This window comes from Equus asinus, chromosome 4, assembly GCF_041296235.1.
Source record: "Equus asinus isolate D_3611 breed Donkey chromosome 4, EquAss-T2T_v2, whole genome shotgun sequence".
Lineage (NCBI taxonomy): Eukaryota > Metazoa > Chordata > Mammalia > Perissodactyla > Equidae > Equus > Equus asinus.
In genome coordinates this window covers 110,150,409-110,177,765 of record NC_091793.1, presented here as the reverse complement: position 1 = coordinate 110,177,765, position 27,357 = coordinate 110,150,409, and the positions used below count along the sequence as shown (strand labels likewise).

Here is a 27,357-nt window from a genome sequence, read left to right as displayed (position 1 = left end):
TAATCCCTTTAATACATGGGGCAATTAGCATATTGTCTTCCCTGTGAAGACTCTGTCGGTGCCTGATTGCCTGCTGCCCAGGGAGCCTGCTCTGCTTGGGCAGTTCCACTCCACAGAGGAAAGGGAGTCATCTGGACCGTCCAGAGGACAAGCTGGTTTTATTAAACCATCCAAGACAACCATTCGGACTTTTCTTTTCTTTTTTTTAAAATTATTTTATTGAGGTCACATTGGCTTATAACATTGTGTAAATTTCAGGTGTACATTATATTTCAGTTTCTGTATAGACTGCATTGTATTTACCATCGATAAGTCTAGTTTTTATCTGTCATTATATGGATATACCCATTTACTCCTTTTGCCCTCCCTCCACCCCGGTCCCCTCTAGCAGCCACCAATCTGTTATCCTTATCTATGTTTATTTATGCCTTTTCTTAACCACTTCCGGAGGATGTACTTCACCAATCTGCTGGGATAACGAGTTTTTAAATAGTGACTGCTCATAGCTCTATGAGAAAGAAGGAACTTCAATTTTTAGATTTACCCATCAGCAACATTTCTTCAATAAGTGAGAAAAACTCCTTGGCCTCAGGATTTTCTGGCTCATAGATTAGAACTGAAAATGGACAACAGGATGTGTGTTATTAATGTTCAAAGTGTTTTAGTAAACAGGCTCTTCAGAATGAGATTGAAACTGTCAATCAGAGTAAGTGAAAATGCAGAAAGCGATAAACACCAACAATTATACCACTGGTGTATCTAAGTGTAAATACAGAAGAGGCTCTACTTATCTCAGGTGCTTTGTAAAAGAGATAATCCTCTTTCTATTTTCTACTTCCTGTCCAAAGAATGCAATCTCCATCACTATGAGGCTGCCTTAAGAGGCCTGTAGCCAAAGTGTTTCTTGATTATAATTATTCCCCAAACAAGGTACAAATCTTGAAAATACAGAGACTTCAGTAATGAGAAGACTGTGTGCCTAGAGGTCTACTAACCCCTCATCTCATCTCACCCACCCAATGTCTACATGGCATCTTTTACTAAAGGCCTCATCCGAACGCAAAGGAACGGAGCTGTTTTGTTTTTGTTTTTGTTTCATGCAAGCTCTTCTATAGTAGAGATGTCATTTTTAAAAACTCATCCTTGAAATAGAGAAAACTGATGCTTCCTCTTTCTCATCATCAGGAAACTTTTACCTTAGTTCACATCCAGTCATCACCTGCTTAACAGTGTCCTGCCGTCTTCAGCAGACCCACTATTTTTAGCACTATTTATTCCTTTTTGCTCACCCTTTATGTGAATATGTCATCTTTCCTTTGGGCCATACCAATAGATTTTTTTTTTTAGGCTTGTTGGGATGTTACCATTGTTCTAGAGGCCAGAAAGATTTACACCTTTTGCTTCAGAGTTTTTTAAACTATTTTATTTATTCTTTCAGATCTCACTCTACAGATTTCTCTCTGTCTTCTTCCTACCTGCCTTGAGGAGTATTCATAATCCTGCACCATCCATTTAAGATTGTGATGCCTGTGCAATATCCTGATGGCCCCTAGGGGGCACTGAAACATCAAGTGTGCTATTCACCTGGCTAAGCATGAGAGAGAGAACTTGTGGATGGTTCAACTCGGCCCTGTTGGTTCACAGGACCTCACCCCATATGTCTTTCATCCTGACACACCAAACCAGTGTCTTTATTTCCTAATCTACTAATATAACAATTTACCATCAATCTGGGTTAGCATGACTGCACCTGGCTCAAAAGCTGCTTTCAAGGATCTTATAGGTATTTATACAGCTTTTAAGGTTTCTAATAAAAATAACTTTCTATACATTTTAACTTGGACTAAAATATGCTTATCATTAGCAATCTAAATCTTTCTTTGAGGCTAAGTGTCTTTCTAGAGCAGGGTTTTTCCAATTGCTCCTTGAGATACTAGTTTCTTAAGACGTTAATACACATTTGGGAAACTAGGTTAAATTAAGTTAATTAGGTAAAGCTTACAGTAAGGAGCAATTGCAGGACTTTTTACAGAACCATTAATATGCTCACAATTATTATGAATCTTATAGAGAAGAGAAAGTGGTTTTCCCAATTTATTATTTCCATGGAACCTTTTTTGGTGGAAAACATATTAAGAAATCTTGAACTACTACTCCGTGGAACACAGTTTAGAAAATTTCATGTTGGAATTAGGATTATCCCATGAGATTGGAGTATGGGAACAGCTACTCTCACGGTTTAACAAAAACTGCTGGCAATTGTCAATTTTCAGAGTCGGGGTACGGTATCTGTTTTGAGACTTAGGCCAGCAATATCCATTCTAGGTGATGAATAAAAAATTCTTACTCTTTGACAGGCTAGTAGGGTTTTCAAAAAGGTAAGAGAAGCTTTTAGCACATGCAGTTGGTATCCTCGGGGTTGTTTCCCAACCTGGGCCCATACGCAGGGCCCAGTGTGGCCCCTGAGAAAAGCTGGTCAGATGTAAATCCTGGTTCTGCCACTGTCTAGCTGGGTCATCTGGGGAAAGTATTTACTGTCTCTGCACCTCAGTTCCCTTTACTGTAATAACACTATCGACCACATCAGGGTGTTCTGATGAATCAATGAGATAATGTAAGTAAAGTAGTTAGTCTAGTTCTCGGTGCACGGTGAGTGCTGAATAAATGTTCATTAATATCTGTTTTCCTGGAATGGTTCTGGGCCTAGAGACAGGCTTCTTCCTTCCTAAGCATTCAGTGGTTGCTCTCTTCTGGCTGAAGGGCTGAGGTGGGGAACAGAGGGGTTCTGCTGCTGGTGGGGCTCTAAGTCTCTCAGACTGGGGGCTGTTCTAGGGTAGACACAACACTGGTCTTGTGCACTGTTGCACCTCTAGGAGAGTGCCTGGCACAGAGCTGGAGCCCCAGCATAACATCTGGTACATAGCTGGTGCTCAGTATGAATTTGTTGGAAGGAAGGAAGGGACTGAGTTTTCAGACAGATATAACCACATTAAGATAGACCAGTTCGAACTTTTTCATCCCCCTTGACCTGGCACTTAATGTGTGTTTACTGGTTTGAGTTAGGTCAATAAGTATACTGCACGGCTAACAGCCAAAAGTGACTAAGAGATGTGGTGATATCAGTACATATACTGCGTAAGCTTCAGCCAGAGGCTTTCCAAAATGATTGATGAATGGGGAATTTATATATAAGTTTTCCCACAATTAGGCTCCACAAGAAACTCAGAGAATAGGGAGCTAGAGCTACAGAATCACTTCTACCCTGGCCCCACAGAGAGAAAGGTGGAGTGGGAGAAGGAGGCTTGGGTTCCAGCTCTGGTTGTGTCACTATCTCCCTGGGTGGGGCTGAGCAAGCTGCTTAACCTCTCGGCTTCAGTTTCATTATTTACAAAAATAGAGAACTGGACATGGTTCTCTCTAAGGATTTCTTCTGATTGGAAATTCTATGTTTGTGTGCCACCAAAAATAATTTCGATCAAAATATTTTATTTGATGGCTTTAAAGGTGAAAAGTGCTTGAAAGGATTAAACAAGGCAAAGTATTTACCTTGGATATAAAATAGGTAGTTTTAAAGCATTCAAGGAACCCATTTTAAAAACCAGCCAATGATTTAAGAACTACTGTATCCACGGTAGAGACTCTGTACGCGGCAAGGAGCAGACCCTCACAGTCCCCACAGCATTTACGCCAAGGACTGCTAACTTAAGTCTAACACTAGTTAGTATTTTGAGTCCTATTATCAATAAAGTTTCATTGTAAAGTTGCCATTTTCTCTTTTAAAATAACTATGAGTAACGTCTTAGAGAAAAACACAGGCAAAACAGTTGAAAAGACTGTGGATTTCAACAGAGAGCTGGAATCTTTCAAAATCATTAAATGGACTTTCTGAAATTGGAAAATACAATCTTTGAAATTAAGAACTCACTGGATAGTTTTATCTACAAATTGTACACAACAGAAGATAAGTTAACTCAAAAACAGGTTGATAGAAAATATCCAAACAGGAGAGAAATAAAAAGAAATGGAAAAAACAGAGATGAGTATAAGATACATGTGGGACACCATGAAAATAAGTCTAATTTATGTCTAATTGGAGACCCAGGAAGAGAAGAGAGAATAGGGCAGAAGTGATATTTGAAAGGAAATGGTTAAGAAGTTTTCAAAGTTGATGAAAACATCAACTCACAGATTTAAGAAACTCAGCAAACCTGCCAAACCTCCCTTTGTATAAATACAAAGAAAATCACAACTAGTTTGAACATCAAGTCAAACCACTAATAACCAAAGATAAGAAGAAAATCAAAGCAGATCATATTATTCCTCTGCTCAAAAGTGTCCAGTGGCTTCCCAGCTCACTCAGAGAAAAAGCCAAGGGCCTTAAATTGTGAAAAGGTGCCCTGCCACCTGCACAAGCCCCAGCCCGTAACCTCTCTGATCTCATCTACACACTTCCCCTTGCTCATTCTGCTCCAGTTACACTGTCCTCCTTGCTGCTCCTCGTCAGGCGCACTCACGTCTCAGCACATTTGCTGTTAGTCCTGCCTGGAACACACTTCTTCAGATATCCACATGACTGATTTCCTCAACTCCTTCAAGTCTATCAGTGAAGCCTTCCTGCACCATCCTATCGAAAACTACTTTGCCTCCTCCCAGGACTTTCTAGTCCTTCCTCCCTACTTTATTCTTCGCCACAGCACTTATTTATGACACCATAGTTACATATGAGTTTATCATCTGTCTGACACTAGATACAAATATGGAGTTGTTATCTGTCTTGTTGACTGCTGTATTTCCAATGCCTAGAACAGTGCCTGGCACATGTAGGCACTTAACTATTTGGGGAATAACTGCATATCAAGTAAGGTTTGCTGCGCTACCTGACACTTCTTTGGAAGTAAAGGCATAAAGTTACTAATCCATTATTATGAAGGTAAGGATTTTGCCTTATTTTCCAGTGGTGGTGATTAGTCTCTGTTAGTTTATCCCACTCAAAGTCATTCCAGAAGTCTAAATTAGTCCTTATACCAATCAACCTGATTTACTATCAAGGAATCATTGAGATACTATCAGGGCATTCACTAGACTTGCGATAATCAAACCATCTTACATATTATGGAATGTATGTAGAATTAAAGAGAAGATTGGAAAACGGAAAAGTAGTTTGTACTTACTCATCTGACATAATTTTTTTGCCAAATGGTAGTCTTGGCTCATTTCTGCTCTCAGGAACTGGAAAACATTAAGAAATTCTTCAGATAAGTAGTTTCAGAGGGAATTTAAATGTCAATTATAAACTCCCTAGAAAATATTTCGTTCATGATCAACTATTTTGCTTTTAACATTTACATGTTTTTCCAGGAGTGAGTGTGTAATCAATCAATTAATTAAGAATATTTAAGGATTTCTCATGGCAAGGCAACACAGAATAAGTATGATACGTCTGCTTTGCTGCAGCCACACTATATATGTAGTACTGAACAATTTGAGAATACATAGCTTGGTTCAACTGGTAGAGACAGTGAAGACACTAATCACCTTAATGCCCCTTTGGTTCAGATACACCTTTTATTTGTGACCTTAGGCCATAAGTACATGACAATACTTAGCAGGAAAATGTAGACTTACAATTATGTGTATTCAATATTTTCCAGTATTGTTCTTATGCCAGCCAGTCTTGCTTTTACTATTTTTATTAAATTTTTCTTGTTACAAAGTAATACACATTTTTCTATGTAGGAAATTTAAAAGCTCAATAAACCCATTCTGTCCCTAATTAAAAACCATCTATATTTCTACTATCCAGAAATGTTTATTTTTAACATCTTCAAGTATGTTTAGTGTTTTTTTCCCCCATAAATGAACACATTTACCAAAACTAGGATTATTCAGTAACTTTTAGAAAATAAACCACACATCATGATGATTTTCTCCCCATGGAGTTAAACATTCTTATATATTTTTTACTTGGGCTATAATTTAATAACTAACCTTCTATTATTAAATTTAGACTGTTTCCACTAAAATAACCCTACACTTGGATGATTGTTTTTGCTTGTGTGTGACATATTCTGAGCCATATGCAGGTAGACCAGGTTTACTCTGCAAGAGATGGGGCATTGAGTGATATATAAAAGACACTTCTCACACGTTTCCAGATCTTTCATAAATACTCAGGTGCCATTTTAAGAAGCAATTCTCTACCAGTTTTCTCTGTTTCTCCCATGAGCACTGGGATTACATATGTTTTTCTAATATAAATAGAACTCTTCTGGAGATTTTTCTATAAACCATTAATTCATCACAATTCTCATTTATTCACATATTAAAATGCTTGTTCACTCATGAAATAGAATTCTCTTATATTTTAAAAATCTCTTCTTGTTTAAGGTTAAGACATGTTCATTTTCATCCCTTTTTGGGTTTTTCTTCCATTTTAATTTTGATATGTAGTGGTTTATCTATGTCATTCTCCAAATATCCAGCACTTGATATATTAATTTGGTTTTTAGTTTGAATTATTAGTTTCTTTCTTTTTCTTATTTTCCTTATGTTTATTTTGTTCTTTTTCTACCTTCTTGTATTAATATGTAGTTCATTTATTGTCATTCTTCCTGGAATCATCATCATCATCATCATCATCATCATCATCATCAAAGCATTTGAAACTTTATGATCTTTTCAAAAGTTTTAGTATTTACTGTTGTGGCTATCCTTGTTTTCTAAATAGTTTGTAAGTTTAGTTATGAGTTTTTCTTTTTTGGTGAGGAAGATTGGCTCTGAGCTAACACCTGTGCCAATCGTCCTCTATTTTGTATGTGGGATGCCACCACAGCACGGTTTGACAAGTAGTGTGTCGGTCCATGCCTGGGATCCGAACTGGCAAACCCAAGGCCGCTGAAGCAGAGTGCATGAACTTAACCACTACGCCACTGGGCTGGCCCTAGGATTTTTATTTTTAATTCAGACGTCATTTAGAAGAATATCTTTCAGTTTTAAGTATTTTAAATTTGTTATGATAGTTATTTTTGTTATCAATGCCTAGTTTAATTGATCACAGTCAGAGAATGTGGCCAGTATAATACGCAGTTATAGTCTATATTTTAAAAATCTTCATGGAAAATTTAAATATACACAGAATTAGAGAAAATAGTAAAAGAAATAACACGTCCCCAATTCTCACCTTCAAAAATTAACACTTTGCCAATCTGGTTTTATCAATATCACCACACACTCTTTTCCTCCCTCTGCCTAGATTATTTTAAAGGAGTTTATAGATATCATCTCAGTTCACTTTAAAAACCCAATCACAGTATTGCTATCACATCTAGCAAAATTAACAAGAATTTCTTACTGTCAACTAATATCTAGTCTATTTAATAAAGCATTATATTAATACTAGTCTCAGAAAATGAAAAGGAGCATGGAATCAATTTCAAAGGCTCCTTTGCATTGACCTATTTTGTTGTTGTTTTAATGTAAAATATATTTTCCTTTAACAGTTCAAAAAGCAGTGAAATTAAGAAATTCACGCAATGAACATTTCTCTTTTGTGATAATTACTTAAGACTGCCAAATTAAGCTGAAGACAGGTTTAAAAAAAGATCCTATATTAAATTATTTGTGACATTCAAAAAGAGAAATGCTTAACAACTAAACTCGAAACATGAATTTAGATGGAATGAGCAGAAAAAAATACAGTTATAAAAGCCATTTTAAAGACAGATTTGGAAATCTCAATTTGAATATAATGTATTTTATTACAAAATTATTAATTTTCTTAGATGTGACAAGGATATGATGTTACATTGAAGAATGAACTTATTCTCAGGAGACCCATGCTCGAGTATTTAGGGGTGAAGTTTTATGACGTCTGCAACTTACTTTCAAATGTTTCTGCCAAAAATATATATCTAGGTTTTATCTATAGCTTATCTATCAAAAGAGAGAGAGAAAGCAAATGTAACACAATGTTAAAAAGTGGTGAATCTAGGTAAAGTATATACATGTGTTCATTGTTATACTCTTTCAACTTTTTTATAGGTTTGAAATGTTCAAAATAAAAAGTTGGGAAAATTAAAAAGGGATGCATTCTGAAAACAAAAGATCTTATGCATAGGCACAGTACAAGACAGGAAAATAAGCAATCTCACACTGTCTGAATACTTATATGAAAAGGAATTAATGGATTACCTTTATAATTAAATGTCAAAAACAAAGAGAGAAGAAATAAAATGAGCAACTCCAGACAGTTTGGTTATGGCAAACAGGGTCTCCGAAGGCTTCACAATTCATGAACGATTTAGATGTCCAGTCAAAAGGACGTTTGTCAAGTGAAATCTTTCCAACACTTCACATCAATTTTTCCCCCCTTATTAAAAGCACCTTATAATATTAAGGAAGTTTCAAATTTTCCTAAATATGTTTTATTATAGGAGGAAAACCTAATAAATATGTCTGATTTCCTTATATGATTCCATGGCTGGCATATGGGTTAAATTATCTAAGGAGGCAAGCACATTAGCATTTTCCTTGTGCTAAAATTTGAATTGAGGCTTCTAGCTATGATGGAGTTAACAGAGATCAAATTTACTCTGCTCTCCTTAAAAAAACAGAAAACACAAATAACAAACAGACAAAATAAGTGAAACAACAGTTTTCAGACACTGGACAACAGACATTACAGGACAGTGATCTCTGAGAAAAGGGAACCAAGATGGGTCCTATAATTGCCTCAGTTTACTGCTTTTAGGCTGTTTCCAGGTGCTACCATGGGTAGGGAGAATCCAAGCGAGATGAGTGATCTCTCTGAGTTGAAATAACACAGTTTGGTGTTCAGAGAGGCCAATGGGGCTATAATTTTCAAAAGAGGAGTGAGCTTCACAAAGAGAGAGAGCTCCTGCAATCTGCAGGGCTGTCTCCTTGAGTCTTTGGCTGGTACTTATCTGCATATATAGAACGAAGAAACTATCTGAGGATAGAGAAAGAATCACTGGAATGAGCAGGTGGAACAATCACTGGACCTCACACAGGGCTGAGATGAGCTCACATTCTCTCCAGCCAGAGTGGAAGATCCTGATCCTGCTAATACATGGAGCATTGGGAAGAGTCCTCACAAGGTATTGCCTTAGCAGTGTCCCTATTCTATAAAGGTTGCCCTGGACTCTCCCAACAAAGCCTAAAAGCAAGACTCAAAAAGAGAAAATTGCTTCCAAGTTACTCAACTGTGTCCCAGATCAAAGTCCCAAAACATTTTTTTTTTTTTAAAAACAAAAGTTTGCACCCAAGAACATAAAATTTACGATGTCTAGGATTCAGTAAAAAATTACCAGGCAGGCAAAGATGCAGGAAAATATGACCCATAAGCAGGAAAACAACTTAATCAATAAAAACTGACCTAGAATTGACAAAGATGATAGCATAGCAGACAAGCTATTATAAACACATGCCATATTCTCAAAAGTAGAGAAAAATATGAACACGATGTGGAGAGAAAGGATAGATACAAAAATATTTAAATAAAACTTCTAGAGATGATAAATAGAATATTGCAAATGAGTTTACACAGAGAGAGAGAGAGAGAAAAAGAGAGGGAGGGGGAGGGAGGGAAGATGGGATTAACAGCAGATTGTAACAGCAAAGAAAAGACCATGAACTTGATGACACAGCAACAGAAATTTCTAAAGTGAAATATATAGAGAAAAAAAAAAAAAGAACATCAGTGATCTTTGGGACAATATTGGGTGATCTAACATACATGTTAATTGTAGCCTAGATGAAGAGAGAGAGGACAGAGATCAGAAAAAAATATTTGAAGACTTAAAAATTGAACATTTTTCCAAACCTAGTGCAAACTATAAACTCATAGATCCAAGAATCTCAATGAACAGAAGAAATATGAAGAAAACCACATCGTGGCACATCATAACCAAATTGCCAAAAATAGTAATACAGATGCAAAATGTTTAAAAGACAGACAAAAAGACATATAAATGACGTCTAAAGATAAGACGAATAAAGATAAGATGATGAATAAATATAAGATGATGAATAAAGATAAGAATAACAGCAGACATCTTGTCTAAAACTAAGCAAACTATTAGATAATGGAGCAATCTTTCAAAGCACAGAAAAAACCTGGTAACCTAGAATTCTTCAGGTAACGTACCCTTTAAAACTGAAGGTGAAATTAACACTTTTTCAGACAGAAAAAAGCTGAGAGAATTCAATGCCAGCAGAACTGCATTATAAGAAATACTAAAGGAAGTTTTTCAGGTAAAAGGAAATACTATCAGGTAGAAATTTGGATCTACATGAAGCTCTCAAGAACAGAAGAAACGTGTACCAAAAAAGATATTTTCCAATTTAAAAAAATCTCTTTAAAAGAGAATTGGCCATTTAAAACAAAAATAATAATGTATCCTGGGGCTTATACGCAGAAGTAAAATCTATGACAACAATAATACAAAGGAAGAGAAGGGAGAAATGAAAATGTACTGTTATGAAGTTCTTACAATATACATGAAGACAAAAAGTTGTGCAATATTAATTAAAGGTAGACTGTGATACCAAAACAAGTGAGGTAAAATTGCCTTGTTATTCATAGAATTATCAGTAAATGTTTATGTGCAATTTTTGCATGTGACATTTCAGGCTTCAACACCTTTGCACTGCTATTTCCTATGCCAGGAATGCCTTCTCCATTTGTTTACCAGATTTTTTAAATCTTCAAGGCTATATACTATTTAGTTATTTTAGTATTTTTAAGTTTCTTAAATTATCCAAGTAAAACTTACTTCTGCCATTAACTCTAATGGGGCATGAGTATCCTTATTAGAGGTACTGTCTTCGTCATTATCTTCATCATTGGTATCATCTTCACCATCGTCATCTGTTGATTCGGACAACTTATCATCAATATCTTGAAGGCAATATTCACTAATTTTCTCCTGCTCTGCAATGACTGCATCTTTGCCAACCCCACCTAAAACAGAATATACATAATTTAATCAATAAATATTGAAAAATTCAAATATTTAAAATGGTTATTCCTAAATTATAATGTAGTAAGTGTACATGTTTACTACATGGCTTCCTGTTCTGGAGTTTATTTATTTTTCATGACTAAACAGCACTGCAATAAATTTAACCCAATTTCCATTTCCAAAAAAGGTAATAAAACTGCCAAGTGAAAGACGAAAAAACCCAAACCAATTAATATTGAGCTGATGTCAGTGTTAATTGTTTAGTGCATGAAATTTTAATAAACGGAAAAAAGTTTTGTTTGTAGAATATAATAATTTCAAGAAAAAAGAAATTAATGCTATTCTATCTCCAGAAATATATTTCCTAGATTGTTCTAATGAGAAGGTAAATACTAAATAAAGAGCTTGGAGAGGAAAAGTAAGACTGCAGAGGCTGAGAAGCAAATAAGTTGTCTTAGGCAGATCGTGTCAATCCTTGGATATCTGAGAATAAAGTTCTCTGTCTCTCAACACACACAGACATAGATTTAGGAAGAGATACATGTGAAGTATTCTATCAATGACCAGAGGTTACATAACATTCTCAACGATTCTTCTTAATGTCAAGCCACAGTACCTACAACTAAACACAGATGACTGAAAAATAAAAAATAAGCATTACTAACTACTCGTTCAGTGCGCAGCACTATGCTGAGCCCCAGGAACACAAACATGAACAGTCCTTGACCTCAGGGTGCTCGCTCACACTCCAATGGGGAGTCAGAAACATAAGGGATAATGATAAAACAGTATGAAAGTACAGTGATAAAGATGAGTACAAGGTAAATGGGAGCACAGAGGAGGGCCCCAACTTGGTCTGGAGAGCGTTCAGGAATTGCCAATCTGAGTGGATCAGTTTTTCCAAGGGGAGGGGACAGCATGAGCCAATGCAGAAATAAGAATGTGTGTGGAGCTACAAGCACTTTGATGCTGCTTAAGGGCAAAGGTTGAGGCTGAAATGGTGACAGACACGGCTGGAGGGGCAGGCAGGCACTAGCGGGATAATGGAGGGTCTTGCTGGCCAGCAGCCTTGGAGTTAGGACTTTATCCTAAGAAAGAAGGGACTACTAATGAAAGATTTTAAGGAGGGAAATAAGTATGATCAATTCTGCATTTCTGAAGGAATACTTGGATAGCAGGGTGGAAAGTGTATTTGAATGGAGACTAAAAAAAAAAAAGAGCAAGGAGAGAGGTTAGAGGTCTCTTTAAAAAGTCCAAGTGAGAGATATGATGAATGATAGGGCACTGGTAAAACAGGAATGGAGACGAGGGGACAGAGAAATACTTAAGAGATAAAATCTCCACGGCACAGTCTATTGGGACACTTTCCAAACTTCAGTAATTCCTATTCTGCCTTCACCTATTTTGCCATATATGAGTATCATCTACACTATTAATAGTTTTCTTTGAACCTACTTATAAATTGTCAGATCATAAATATTATCATCTACGAAACCGATGGATATAGTAATAAAAGTAACATAATAATCATAACTAACATTATATGCCATTACTCTTCTGAACACTACATATGTTAACTCACTTAATTCTCTCAACATCCCTATGAGGTGTGTACTATTTTTACCCCATTCATAGTCGAAACTGAGGGACCGAGAGATTAAATAACCTGCCCAACTTCACACTACTAATTAAGTGGTAAATCTGGGAGTCAGTTTGGCTCCTGAGTCCATATTCTTAACTATGTCTTATTTTTTTCTAACACACATTAAAATATACTATTAAAATAATTTTTTTAAAAACAGTTTACTATTTGTTTCCTAAAATTATCTCTTTGGGAAACACTACTGTGTGACAGAGCGGCTCCTTTGGCCCTACAGACGTCTTTCACAGTTTCAAACTGAACTTGTGCCACACCACCCCTTTCTTGTAAGATTTTGAGTGTCTGGGAAGTCTTGTGAGATGCTTTCTTTGATGGGAGTGCGGCCATGAGCTACTCTAAATAACAGAAACACTTGTGTTAGAAGAAAGCGAGGAAATCCTATACTCAAGAGGAGACAATGTTAAGAAAACACAGGCCACAAAAAAGGAAAAATTGGTAAAACTCCTGACTTTAAAGCAAACTCCTGACTAAACAAAAAGTGCTACCCTGAAAAGGATACCAAGTCCTTCCAAGAGGATGGCGGGGCTATTCAGGCCATCTACCTGCTTCTGTTTCATTTACTGTCTCCATCGGCTCACAACCAGCCTGATCTTCCAGTATGCACCGCCTGTTCACTGACTTATCACACTGATGTCATCAGGGAAGGTCACAATAGGGAATTAAGGACTTTATGTGATGTCACAGGAATGGTCTCATGTCAATCCACAAACACTTACTGAGCATCATGAGAGAGGTTTCCTGATCCCGAGATCTAAGGTGGTCTTCTTCCAGGTGCCATTTATTTACTTCATAGCACCCAAAACAACCTGTCATTGTCTTATTTGTGTTTTTTTTTTTTTCATTATTTTTAACAGCTGGCTATCTCCCACTAGAATGTGAACTTCATAAGGGCAAGGATCTTGCCTATTTGCCAAGTGTTGTATCCACAGCTTCTAAGCCAGTGCCTGGCATTCAATAAACCATTGTTGAATGAATGGAACTTGTTAATGCTTTCATAGGTATTTTAATTCACTCTAAAATTTAATACTCTATCATTATCATTTTATGTAATGTATACCCATGAATTCCTTGCCTGACTGCATATCAGAATTATCCAGTACATGAATTTGAAAAATTACTGGTTCCCATGACCCACCCCAGACCTACAGAGTTGTCAATATCCCAGAGTCATGGATAAGGAAGGCTAGATTAGAAGCTACAGTTACTCAAAACAAATATTATTACCTTTGCTTTCTTTTAAGAAGGAAGATGACCATAGCTTAGACTGTAGATTTGTTTCTATGTCTTTATTCTCAATACTCTTTGAAGATACTCTATTTTCAGTATTCTTTAAAGAGACTTTATTTTCAATATTTTTTGAAGAGACTTCCTTCCTAAACATTGAAGTAGAAAATGAAAACATACTTCCTTAGGTCACAATGCTGTTTAAGGCTTTATATGGATTTACACACACACACATTTAATATAGATACACAATATACCAACAATAAACTAAATAGCTAAACAGCAGTATCTTCTTTGTGGAAAAGCATTAAAAATAATTTTTACTGGGGCCGGCCCGGTGATGCAGCAGTTAAGGGCACACGTTCTGCTTCAGCGGCCCAGGGGTTTGCCGGTTTGGATCCCAGGTGCGGACATGGCACCGCTTGGCACGCCATGCTGTGGTAGATGTCCCACATATAAAGTAGAGGAAATGGGCACGGATGTTAGCTCAGGGCCAGTCTTCCTCAGAAAAAAGAGGAGGGTTGGCAGATGTTAGCTCAGGGCTAATCTTCCTCAAAAAAAAAAAAATTTTTACTGACGAAAATTCTATTTCTATTTGGCATTTATTGTTGTGTAATGATTCTAACAACCTTTTCAGAGTTGTTTAACACAGAACATGTAAGCATCAGTTACATGAATGTCCTTGGCACATCATTGTGATAGAAGGAATAAAACTATTTAAGGAATACTAGCTTTGAGGGTTTTTTTCTTTAAGTTTGTAAATCAATTCTAACCATTGCTAAATGCTACACTTATGGAGAGAGTCCAACACTAACATTAACCCTTGGTCATAATACAAAAAGCGTGCTTTTTCTTTAAGTAGCTGAAATAGAAACAGCTTAATTTTCTCTTTTAGCCTTTAAGCGTGAAACTGCATGTTAATAAATAAGGCATTGAGACAGGATTCTTGCATGGTGCACTCTGTTTACAAAGACAGGCACACACGCTGGTAGAAAAGTAACCCCAAGTCTGTTTTTCATGGTCTTAAGATTCTTTTAATATGTCTCCTTTACCAAGTTTAAAAAATTCAACTTCTAGTTTTCATGGAAAGATATAAAGTATTATTTTCCCCCCCGAAGTTATGGTGGATCTCTTTTCTCCCCACTGAAATGTGAATCCAGAACATTAGTTAAGTTAGTGGTCTTGTACTGTGATTTAGCGAATAGGCTGAACATGTCACAGTCTTAACACTAAGACTTAATACTAATACTTAATACTAAGAGTGGAATCTTCACTTCCCCTGTATATGCTGCTAAGCAAAATCCCTCTCTGGTAATGAAAAATGCACAGCAAAGATAATTTACATTTGTTCTGCCTCTGCCCTCCTCGATTTTCTAATTGTGAAATAAAGCATCCACGAAGAAACTCTACATATGAAAAGTTGAGAAGTCACTTAAATATTCAATTTCTAGCATGGTGAGATTCCTGTTATGCCAAAGGTCACCACAAGTGATTATTAGAAATTATATGCTCTAATATCTAATCTAGACAAAAGGGCTTTACTGTCTTTTTTCCCCCCACGAATTACAGCATTTTGTTGAATCTAAGATATCATCTACTTACTATAAGACATAGCACGATTTAAGAAAGAAAAAGCACTGCCAAGTTAAAGTGTGAGATGCCATCAATTGTAAGAGATGTTAAAATATGAAGAAAATATGTGTGCTTTAGAATCTATGAAACATAGTCCCCATATATTCACTAAGCCATATGTCTAAGGAGGGGAATTTATCTAGTATAATTCTGGGTATTTGAATAATTGGAAATACTTTAAAAATCCTAATGACACAACACACAGGAAGCCACATACTCAACAGCCTGAAGATAAATGGGATATTACTATTTGGAAGCAGTGAACATGCCATAAAATAAGTATGAGAACTGAACATCATTTTAATAGGAAAATATGAATTCCTCTTCTGCTCACTCTCTGTAGTCGTTCTCAACCACACTTTCAAAGAATCAAAGGCCCAAAGTCCAACCTCCTCTTCAATTACAATCTATTGCCTCTCATTTGAAAAAGTAATGCTATTTATGGTAATAACGCCTCTAACCATTTAAGAAAAACAGATAACTAGTATACGCAAAAAAGATCTGTTTTAATTTAAATACAATTTAAATTGTAACTATCACTTCCTCAAGTTACAATTGAGGAAAGAATTCAAATTTTTACTTTATGTAATATCCTTTGTAAATGGAAGGTATTTAATTTACTATTTCCTAAGGTTAGAGGGTTAGTCCAGTTAGATATCCCACGGGAACATACTTATGCTAGGGGATAGATAACCTAGGTGTTAGGGCTGTTCCTCAGTATGTTAAGAACATTAGGCGTATTTATGAAATGTCCCCAAATTTGTATTGGAATTAATAATTTTTTCAGGAAGTTTATATTTTAAACTTTGTTTTAAAATGATTTATATTTGCCAAACATGGGCCTAAAAACAAAATTAATTAAAACTTACTTTTCTGAGAATGTCTTAGCTACATTCAGAGAGACTTGTGCTGGTGAGGTATAAAGTTTGCTTGCTAATCTTGGTCTGCGTTCAAAGAGGCATTTACTTAAAGCAGGAAAACGGAAATAAAAAATAACCAGTTATTTTAGAAACGATAATACATATGATTATGAAATAAGCTATAGATAAAATTTTTTCAACCGTGCTTCAGCATTTTACAACCGGCGGATGTGCTTCAGCCATTTCCCCCTCACATCTTTAAGTATGCTCGAAAGCTTGACCAAAAAACCAACAGATCCAAAGTCCAATACCTAAAAAACTTTGCCCAGCATTAAAGATATATTTTACTTTTACTGCTGAAAATAGTTAATTAAGTGCAATTTGCTGGGTAGACAAAATCTTTCACACATGGATCCACGGGGAAAAAAGGAAATGATACACGCGGGCTCTGTGTGCACAGAAGTTTGAAACTCTTGGTTTATAAAGTCCACATACTTCTTGAGTCTCTGCCTAGAAAGAAGAATCAATTGAAAGATTAAAGCAGAGAACTGGTGCAGAAAGAAAACTTCTAGTTTTCCCTAACCCAACTTGGATAGGACCTTTTGGCAAATTCCACTTGCCAGTCAGACTATGGAGCCAGTAGGAGGGTGGAGATTAGAATGGAAGCTACAATGGCAAAATTTATCAACTGTGCAGGTCAGTTACACTGCTCCACAAGCAAAGGGCCCCCAGGATTTTCTGTTTTCTTACTTGATCATTTTTTTCCAAGACTGGCCCTGTTTACCTCCAACTCTGGGTAAGGTACCTGGGGTGACAAAGCCACTCACCCGTGAAGCTTACTGGCTACCCTAGTCATTCCTCCTTCTCGCCTATTCCAAACCACCACCAACTCAAACTCTTCTCTGCAAGTGAATCGAAGGGAACATGATCATTTAGCCCTTGCAAAAAGCAGTTTCGTAAGCAGAAACAATTATTAATGAGATCAAGAGAACACGTGATCACTTTGCTTTTCTATTTTTGCCTAGGCTGCCTTTGATTCACCCCTGGATTTAACTACCTCAGGATGTAGATTACCCCTTGCTCCAGTTTCAACACTGTTACCACAGTCTATGAACAGTGGGACTCATAGACACAATAGTAATTATCTTCATTAATGGCCTATTAACTTCCCTTATTATTACTGAAAGTTATATCATATTTCCCTCAAAGACTACCAAAATTTTCTTAGACCTTTCTATTTAAATATGTTTTCAACCATGTAATAGGATATATATATTTACATATAGATTAACAAATTCAACAGGATATTTATTTTTTCTGATTTCTATAACATTTAATCTGAAATAAACATAGATTCTCTGTCATTGATCTGGTATACATTACTTTTTCTTTAATATAAAATATGTATTTAACATATAATTTACAAGGTGGATTCTAATTTTAATTTTTAGCTTTGATAGTAGGAAAATGAAAATATGTTATATAACTTGGAATTTTTCCCAGCCAATAATATTCAGAATAAACCAAAATAAGATCAATGTGAATAGAATCCCACTAGAATGGTGCCCACCAATCTGTCAACAATTGATCTCTATGAATGTGTTTTATGATCAACTTCAAAGCATAGTTTTTCATTACAGAATAATGGAAACAATAGACTATTTTTTTCAGGGGGCAGGAGATGATCATAACAGGAAGGGCTTTGATGAAGTATCAGAATCAATGCCTTGAACAAAGCGAGTACTTAAGATTTAGCTACTAAATTGAAACTGGACTGATTCTTTTTAACACCAATCTCTTCAACTAGTTGGGTGATTATTTTCCGTATTTATGAACAATTCATCTCATAGTAAATAAAGAATCTGTTTAATTTTAAAGTATATATTCATTAAAGAGATATTCTGAAAGAAATGAGCAAGTATCAAAGGGAAAAAGAAATGAGCAATGAAAATTATCTAAGTAAAATATAGACTAAGTGGTTAAGCATTTAAAAAGTAGAAGGGAATATTATCTATACCTCTACATTTTTATCAAAATTCATTTTTCAATTTAAATGTCCTTTTATCTAGGAACAATTGCTTTGACTGAAGCAAAAGCTAAAGTGCTAATCCATGCATTTCTGGCCTTTCAAAATTAATTGGGTGACAAATGATAGCATTATCTAGTTCTAATTGCTTAAAAGCCATGTGATAGATCAGCCGTGCAACCAGAGACATCATACTTTGACATTGTTTCACTTGGTTCAATCATCACTTTTTCTGAAAGAGAAGAAAAAAAACCTCAGTATTTTATCAGTAGTGATGTTCCTAATAGAAATTCTTGATTGGCAAATATTTAGGCACTTTTTGAATGACAGACAATATAATAAAGGATTTAATTGCTAAGTCTTTTGACCACATTCAACCATTCCAGTAGACTATCTTCCTAATACTTAGGACAAAATGTCAGTCAAACATATTCTTTTTAAGTAATAAATCATTTACCCTTTGGATCCAACACAAGCAACCTGCCATTCTGTCTATATTTTGGTGCCTAAAATAGAAGCAGAAATAAAAACTAGCATTATCATTATTTTAGTTTGAGGTATTTGAAATAATTTATTTATAGCCTTTATATAAACATTTCTATTATCTAGGCTAAAAGGTAATTTTATACTAAAGCCAATTATTCAAAAACTATATAAATTGATGATAAAATAGAACTAAAACATTTTTAAAAATAGTTTAGGTAGTCTTACCTTTATAGCATCTGTCTTGTCTAGATAATTCCTGCAAAAAACCAACATATTTACTTCATGTCTTTAAACATTTGTATACATTTAGAACATAAATAAAACAGAATGCAGAACTCAGTCTGTCTGTAGGGTATTGTGGAAGTATTTTGTTTTTGCATTTAGTAGCATTATTTCCATCCTAACTGAAAAACCTCATTCTTCTGGACTATGAAATTGGGTTAAAAAAGAGTCTAGAGAAATTAACTCTTCCCTTTCTCTGCACTTCATCCCGGAGTTCATGTAAAAAGAGCTATAGGAATAATGCTGCATGTTAGAAAGTGGTGTCTTAAATAAGCCTCTAATTCTGTTATCTTTTTGGTTGCACATAACCTGGACTCCACACGTAGATGCAAATACAATCGACAGCAGGTTAAGGACTCCCCTTTCCCGCCGAGCTGACCCGAGAAATCACAGATTCAGCTCGGCTCATGTCTACAGTACCATCTTTCTTCCCTGCTTTAACAAGATGATATGCAAACCAAACTATCTGCCACATTCCAGTTCATCCGTGTTATGAAAAATACCTTTATAGAGTGCATATAAGCCAGAACAAGAAATTTTTCCATATTTCAAGACATAGTATTTTTAATAAAATATTATTTCAATAAATACATTTAGAAATTAACATTTGATTTTATCCAAAAATATCTTTTAAAATATAATTCTTACCTTATAAGTTTCTTATTAACACTTTTTTCTGTGTTTATTAACACTTACAGATTATAATGTTTTCTCTGTGAATGCTTACCTTTCTTAAGTCACTCTATATAGACTGATTCTCCTATAAGTTGGCCCTTCATAGTTTTCGATAAATATCATTCTCATTATAAAGGGAAAAATCAACTCAAGGTTTTTTTATGCGAGAGGCTACACGTACGTTTTTCATAAGTAACAATTCATTTGCCCTCTCCTCCCCCAACACTTGTCCCCACATCCCAAGCCAGACTTTTAAAACTAGTAGCAGTCATACATACCTAGGAATTTCTGGAATACAAAATTCAAGGCCAAAACTGTGGACAATAAAAGGGAAGCTTCGTTATTTTGTGTTCAATTTTTCTCTTTTTAAATCTGTCTCCCTCACACTGATTTGCACTCCCAAATAAAGCAGCAGCATACAAACTTTTGCCTCAGGCTTTCTTTCTGGGGAACCCTGACCAAACCAGACATTATATATGTTATTAATCTGATTATCCCTCTGAGCAGTTCACAGAAAGCTAAAGTCCATCAGAAAAGCAAGGCATCTTTTTGGGAAAAACAGTTGTAGAAGACCAAACTCTAGGAGAAACGAAAGATTTTTTACTCCTAATTCTCTAGGGCTGTAGTGCTCAGAAGCTCAACCAATGCAATAATGAACCAAATAAGGCCTGAAAGAAATCTAAGATGACCTCTCCTAGGAGCTGCTTTCACTCCACAAATTTCCACAATCCTGTGGGTATCCACATGTCTGGGTAGACATCCCCTGTATATTTAGAGCTCTCCTCTCCTTTCTAGCTCTAGGATCTTTACGGATTGCTACATTTCACCCATTATCTGGATGAAACATCAATGCATATAATTCTCTCATTTTCACTTGGTTAAAGGAAAACCTAGGGTGGGCAGATCCTAGTCCTTGATGGAACTCTGGCTCTTCTAGGATTGGCTTTATTATTACCTAGAAGTGTCTATTTAATCTTCTTTCACAAAACTGAATTCCCTGGGGCAGTACAGAGTAATACTCAAGAGTCGGAGGGGCTCTTGAGTGAAAGAGACTGGATTCACATCCCAGTTCTGCCACTTCCCATGTGAGCTTGGCCAAGCTACCTAACTTCTTTAGGCCTCAGTTCCTCCATCTGTAAAATAAGGATCACAATGGTACCAACTTCACTGGATCATTATAAAGGATGATCTCAGTAACGTGTTTAGCACAGCACCTGGCATATAGGTGGGACACTGTAGGAACAACTTGATGTTTTCTCTAAAGGAAAAATTGGGAAGATGTCCTATGGGGCTGATTAAGATTGCTTAGGGAAACAAAAAGGAGGCTTTACTGTGACTGAGACAAGCAGACTAGCTCTGAAGACTTTTAATTAATTAATCAATTAAAAAACCACATAAGCCCCAAAGTAATGATACTTGCTTAGAAAGATCACTGACTCCAGGGAAAAAGCAGAGTAACAGAACACAGGTAAAGTTAAAGCAGTGCCCAATAAGCTGGGAAGAATGAGGTACATTGTATAGGTAATACATATTTTTCAAATAACTATCAATGTGCAAAAATTATCTCTGAAAGGAAGTGCTTTCAGAAAAGAAACTGATAATATTGGTTGACTCTGGGGAAGAAGAAGGAATGGCTGCAGAACTAGGGTGGGAGGGAGTTTTTAACTTTCTGTCCATTTACACCTCTTGAACTTTGAACAATATAAATATATTACTATTTAAAAATAAACAAATACAATTTAAAATTTGCAAAACGATTTGTATCTCTACATTTATCCATCTCTTACAGGCATGAGAGCAGTATGGTGGCCTTGTGCTACTTCAGTTCTCTTCTCCACCCAGTGGCACCTGTTCAAATTGGGGTCATGGTGTCCAAAAGAACGGCATACAGGCGCACACCTTGTACATTTATTACCATTGATGATGGTTAACATTATCACCACAACATTCATTTAATCACCCCTGCACATCTCCACCAAGTGTACCCCCTGGCTTTTGGAACATGAGCAGACTCTCCTAATGTCTTTCAACAGTTCCAATGGTAATGGGAACAACACAGTTACGACAGTTTCTAATTTTCACGTAATATTCAATGTCTACTTAAAACAAACATGTGATAAGCACCTACTATATATTGATATGTCTGTAATAAGCTCTGGGGATACAAGAGAAGCTCAGAATTTTATAGGGGAAACAAGTACTAACTCCCTATATATATGGGACAGACTAAGCTTCAAAGTACTGTACTAAATGCTTCCCTCTAAGGGGCTCCAATGTAATTTTCCATACTGCCCAAACAGGATCAATCGAATCCCTTCCTTTGAGTTCATGAACTGGAGATACCCAAGAGTCAGTAGGCAGTGAAGGCAGAATTGAAAAGACAGAGGAAGAGCGAGTCCAGCGAATGGAGCTGTCCCTGAATAACCTTCCAGTTCCAAAATCCCATTCTGAGGCCTATTCTCTGGGTTTGCTATATTCCCCCAGGTATTATAATTTCTACAAGTGTTCTTAGAATAAGGTGTTGTCTGTCTTCCTCCTTATGTAGACAAGAGATCCAGCCCACCTGAACACAAGAGTAGCACTGTCCTAAGACAGACCAATTATAGTAATTCATAAGATAACACAGTGACTGGACCAAAGGCTGAGCCAATGATCCAAGCTAAGCTCATCACAACCTTTCTCTGAGACTTTTCCAAGTGGAATTGTCACAAAGGTAGGAGAATATGAGTGTAAAGCTCCCAGCAGCCATGGTTTTAGCCTTCAGGAAAAAAATGGCCTGAGAACGAAGTAGAATACACAAAAGAATTAGGGATGAGAGATGAAGAGATGAGGGAGTGGTGAGGCTGGAAGGGGGCAGGGGAGGAGAGGGAGAGAGACAGACAGACAGACACAGACATACCCCTGATGATATGAGTCCCTGTTTCCTGTTCAACCTCTGCCTTTCCCTGGGCCAATTTTTCTTTTCGCCAAAAGAAGCTGGAGTTGTTTTTGTCATTTGAAACCAAAAGAGAACTTGACTAATAGGCTCCTATGCCTTGAAACCAAAAGAAGCTAACACATCTGATAACACGTAACAAGAGCTACAATACTAGAATTAACACAGCCCATGGGAGCACAGTGAGACGTGATTAATTCTACCTGCTATAGGAAGCAAGACTGAGTCAGGCTCACAATGAAGGTGGCATTATTTAGCCAAGCAGTCAGTCAAATAGAAGGGGAAGAGTATTCTAGTGGTGTGTCCGAGAATGGCAATAGATGAGTCTGATATGTATGTGGGAGCAAATTTTAAAAGTAATTAATTGCTGTATGCTAAGAATTTGGGGCTCTAACCAGTGGGCAATGGATAGAAAACCAAAGACTTTGAAGAACAACCATATATAATCAGCTCTATCTTAGAAAAGAAATTCTGTGGAGGGTAAACCTGAGAGAGAATGGGAGGTGGGAAGACCAGTTAAGAGGCTACTGAAATAGTCCAGAGCAGGGGTTAGCAAACTCCAACCTATGGGCCAAATATGACTTGCTGCCTACTTTTCTAAATGAAATTTTATTGGAACAAAGACATGCTCATTTGTTCGTATGTTGGCAATGGTAGCTTTCAAGCTACAATGACAGAGTTGAATAGTTTCGACAAAGACCATATGGCCTACAAAGTCTACAATACTTATTATCTGGACTTCTACAGAAAAAAGTTTGCTAAACCCTAGTCCAGCGGAAAACTGATGATGTACAAAGCCAGGAAGGTACACTTGGAACAAAAAGAGAGGTGAAACTGAGAGTCACTGGACACACAAGTGAAAAAGAAAAGAATTTGATGGTTCTAGCTTGGATGACTAGGATGAGGATACAAGGGGAAGAGCACATAGTGAGGGATGATGAGTTTGTTTTTGGAAATTCTGAGCTAGAGATGCCTGTAGGTCATGTGAAATCAAGTGTTATTCTATTCTATTGAAAACAGAGTTAGAACTCAAGAGAAAAGACATATGGGACAGCTATGAAAAAGTGGGAATGGATGGTATGGCCCATGCAGAATAAGACAAGGCCAAGGATAGAATCCTGGGAAACACCAACATTTAAGAAGCAGATGGAAGAAAAAAAGATCAGTCAACGAAATACACATAAGTAATATGCAGACAGACAACTAGAGTGGCGGAATGACTATACCACCAGCACAGAAAGTTTTTGGAAAGCAGAAGTTTCTGGAGAGCAGTTCTTACTCATGAGTGTGGGTCTCCCACCACTTTAAAGGTACTCAGATATTGATTGAATGAATAAAACCAGTGGAATTATATAAAGTAACTTAATTGCCTTAGAATGCTCTTATAATTAAAAAGAAAGGCCCACATAATTGGAAGGGATGATTCCTAGAAAGAGTAGGGGAAACGCAGATATAGATTTATTTTTATTAAGAAAAATATACTGAAAGACTTACATAGAAAGATGGGTAGTATTAATCAGAAGATCAATGTATCTGGCTAAATAAGTATATAAAATGTGCACAAGAAAATGATTTGTAAAGGCATAATTATGTGATTATATAAGTTTGAAAATATTCTTATGTAAATTAAACTGTACTTTGGGAGTCAGGGCACATCGGGGTGGAGGTCATCACAGGCTCATTTCTAAAAGAAAGGGCTTGGTTCTTGGCTTCTTAGCTATATTAGTCTGGACTCTTGGTTGCAGAAACAACGCTCAAGTTAGCTTAGGCAAAAAAAGAGAAGTGTTGGCTCACAGAGTCCAAGAGTTGAAAACCCAAGCTGTGTGGAAGTCAGGACACAGAGGATACAGCTGTGTTCAAGGAGGTGCGTGGGGTACCCCGTCCCTTGTTCATCTCAGCTGCTTCTGCATGTGGGCCTCACTCTTCTCTCTCACTGAAGAGAGATTTTCTACACATGGTGCAAAACATGGCTCCCAGTAATTCTTGAGTTTTATGTGATATAGTTCTAGGCTTTAAGGAAAAACTGACTTTCTCAATAGCCAAAAATCTAAGTTAATGGCCCAATTAGTTCAGCTAGTTGGGCTACAAAGAATAGACAAACTCATGCCACCCTAAAAAATATCTCTAGTGCCTAGTGCATAAATATTTGTTGAATGAATGGAATGGGAAGGAAAGAAACAAGAAAGCAAAGGAAAAGAATGTATTAAACTAGAGCTTCACTGTCCAATATGGTAGGCACCAGCCACAGGTGGCTATTGAGCACTTGAAATGTTATTAGTTCAATTTGAGATACGCACACCAGATTATAAAGACTTACTACCAAAAAAAGAACATAAAACATCTCATATCTCCACTCCTTTAGGTAAGTGTTCACTAACCAGCAGCCAATAGGGCCAAATAGGTTTTATTTGGATTCTATAGGCTTCAAAAAAACCTTTTATAAAATGAGTTACCAACATTTAAATTCAGATTTCACAAAATTCTCCTTTTTGGTTTCTCTTGTAATAGTGGAAGACATATTTTTTTCTTCATCCCACTTGTGCAATTGTTTTCTGCTTTTGTACTACTTGTTTCTATAAGCCACCCTGTGTTCTAATAGGCAAGGAATGAATAAATAAACAGACAGCTACATGCTCAGGCCCTGCAACTGTGGTGGGGAGAGAGCGCTGACGGAGCACCACCCTCCATCCTAGAGGAGCTTAGTGGAGAAACATAATAGGATGCGGGGGCAATATTTCACTGCATAGCCTCAAATGTGTATAAAAATGGTTTCAATGATCATCTATCACTTACATTTATATTTAAAAATGACTACCTATAAATTTTATATATTTCCTTTACAGCATAACATAGCGCTAGGAGCCCAGACTCTGGAGTCAGAATGCCTATGTTCAAATCCCAGCAAACTGTGTGACCCTAAGTAACTCCTTAACCCTTCCATGACTCGCTTTCATCAACGGTAAAATGAGGATAAAAATACTACCCACCTCATGGAGTTATTGTGAGGGTTAATAAAGATAGCTAATAATAAATAATAGTAGCACCCATCTCCTATTACAATTATAATTACAACTCCTCCTCCTCCTATTACTATTGTTATTACTAACTACAGCCTAGCAAGGATGGTGTGAAGGTGAACTCTGACTAAGGAAGCCAGTTTTAAGTGCACAATTGAGACTGCCTGGGGCAAAGAAGGGGGTGAAAAGACTGTAGATTTAGCTCAAACGATGGGGGTAGGAAACGGGCGTTCTGAAGTGGTGCAGTGGAATTGAAATTCAACTGTGGTAAACTCTTAAGAGCAGTGCTGCCATTTTCCTGAGATTAAAAAAACAAAACAACTTCAATTAGCAAAAAACCCAAAAAATTTAACAAGATGGATTTGGGGATCCTTGCATTTGGTTTTTAGTCCAATGAAACAAAAGACATTTTTCTTTTTCAGATTTATTTTTAAAAAGCAACTTCCGGGGTCTTTTGGGGTAACAACGGATATATCTAACTCACCCATGTCGTCAGGGAAGGCAAACGATACATTTATAATAATGACATGTTAGTTTAAATGCTACTGGGGCGCAGTGTGGAGTAGTCAAAAGACCGCAATATCTTGGTTTTGGAAACCTCAAGTCAATCTCGTCAACTCATGGAAGGCTGAAGACTGGACCTTAGAAGAGATCCGTTGTCCAAGCCCCTCATTTTACAGAAGATGCAAACAAGGCGAGGGAGGTGACATAATTTGCCCAAATTCCACCAAAATTTTTTATGGCCGAGCAAGTTATGTCTAGCGAGTGATGTCTGAACTACAGCCAGTGAGTGCTCGCTTCTATTAGCCATTAAGCTGTTTCCAAAGAAACGTAAAAGTAAAAAAAGAAAAAAAAGTAAGGGAAAAAGAAGTTTTAAGGGGGGGGGGGCGAGGACCGAGGGAGGCAGTCAGAAACTCTGAGATGGAACGTGTCTATTTTCATTGGGTTGGTTTTCTGGCTGGGGAGGGGGCGTGCGAATCCGCAGGCAGAGAACGGTGGTGTGGACGCGCCTGTCAGAACTACCCGGTTATCACTCGCACCCACGTAGAAATACACCCCTTCCTCAGTGCCCGACTACAGCCAGAGGAGGAAGCCCAGTGCGAGGCGCACGTCCAGCCTCGCGGATCCTACCTTCTCGCGCGCCGCCTCGGCAGCCGGGGGGCCGCAGAGCCCGAACCTGGAGGGGGCAGAGAAGTTCGCGGGTTCAGGCGCCGGGCCTAGCGGGGGTCCAACGAGAGGGCTGGGTCGGGCTGCACACGGGGATGGGGGAGAGGGCGACCCGCACGCCTCTTACCCGCTTGTGGTCCTCTCACGCCGGCCATCGAAAGGGCAGACACCCCAAGCCAGCTCTGCTGGCAGCTTGCGCTGGGTTCGGAGCGAGGAGCCGGAGCCGCCGCGTCGCCATGGAGACGAGACCAAGCGCGGCTGGATCCCCGGGAACAGCCGAGGGGAGCGGCGGAAGGGCGGGGGCGGGGGCGGGGGCGGGGGCGGGGGCGGGGGCGCGGGCGAGGGCGGGGAGAGCTCAGGGACGCGCGGAGCGGCGAGGAGGGGGCGGGACGCGCCCTGGGAGCAGCGGAG

At 37.4% G+C, this 27,357-nt stretch overlaps 1 protein-coding gene and 1 long non-coding RNA gene across 2 annotated transcripts in view; one reads left to right on the top strand and one right to left on the bottom strand.

The window, feature by feature from the left end:
- The window catches only part of LOC139045120 (uncharacterized), a 14,583-nt gene extending 12,748 nt beyond the window's left edge, over positions 1 to 1,835 (top strand). Inside the window, exon 3 of the long non-coding RNA XR_011502862.1 lies at positions 1,439 to 1,835. This is a non-coding gene — a long non-coding RNA (uncharacterized lncRNA). The remainder of the gene's footprint in view (positions 1 to 1,438) is intronic.
- Positions 1 to 27,357, bottom strand: part of ERICH2 (glutamate rich 2) — a 27,825-nt gene extending 468 nt beyond the window's left edge. Inside the window, exons 1-11 of the mRNA XM_044768730.2 lie at positions 27,074 to 27,357; positions 26,911 to 26,956; positions 20,106 to 20,141; positions 19,096 to 19,126; positions 18,842 to 18,890; positions 18,580 to 18,616; positions 16,368 to 16,463; positions 13,867 to 14,015; positions 10,794 to 10,981; positions 5,172 to 5,229; positions 545 to 616 (exon numbers count right to left, since the gene is read on the bottom strand). Coding sequence (XP_044624665.2) covers positions 545 to 616; positions 5,172 to 5,229; positions 10,794 to 10,981; positions 13,867 to 14,015; positions 16,368 to 16,463; positions 18,580 to 18,616; positions 18,842 to 18,890; positions 19,096 to 19,126; positions 20,106 to 20,141; positions 26,911 to 26,956; positions 27,074 to 27,101 — 790 coding nt within the window. The 5' untranslated portion in view covers positions 27,102 to 27,357. The remainder of the gene's footprint in view (positions 1 to 544; positions 617 to 5,171; positions 5,230 to 10,793; positions 10,982 to 13,866; positions 14,016 to 16,367; positions 16,464 to 18,579; positions 18,617 to 18,841; positions 18,891 to 19,095; positions 19,127 to 20,105; positions 20,142 to 26,910; positions 26,957 to 27,073) is intronic.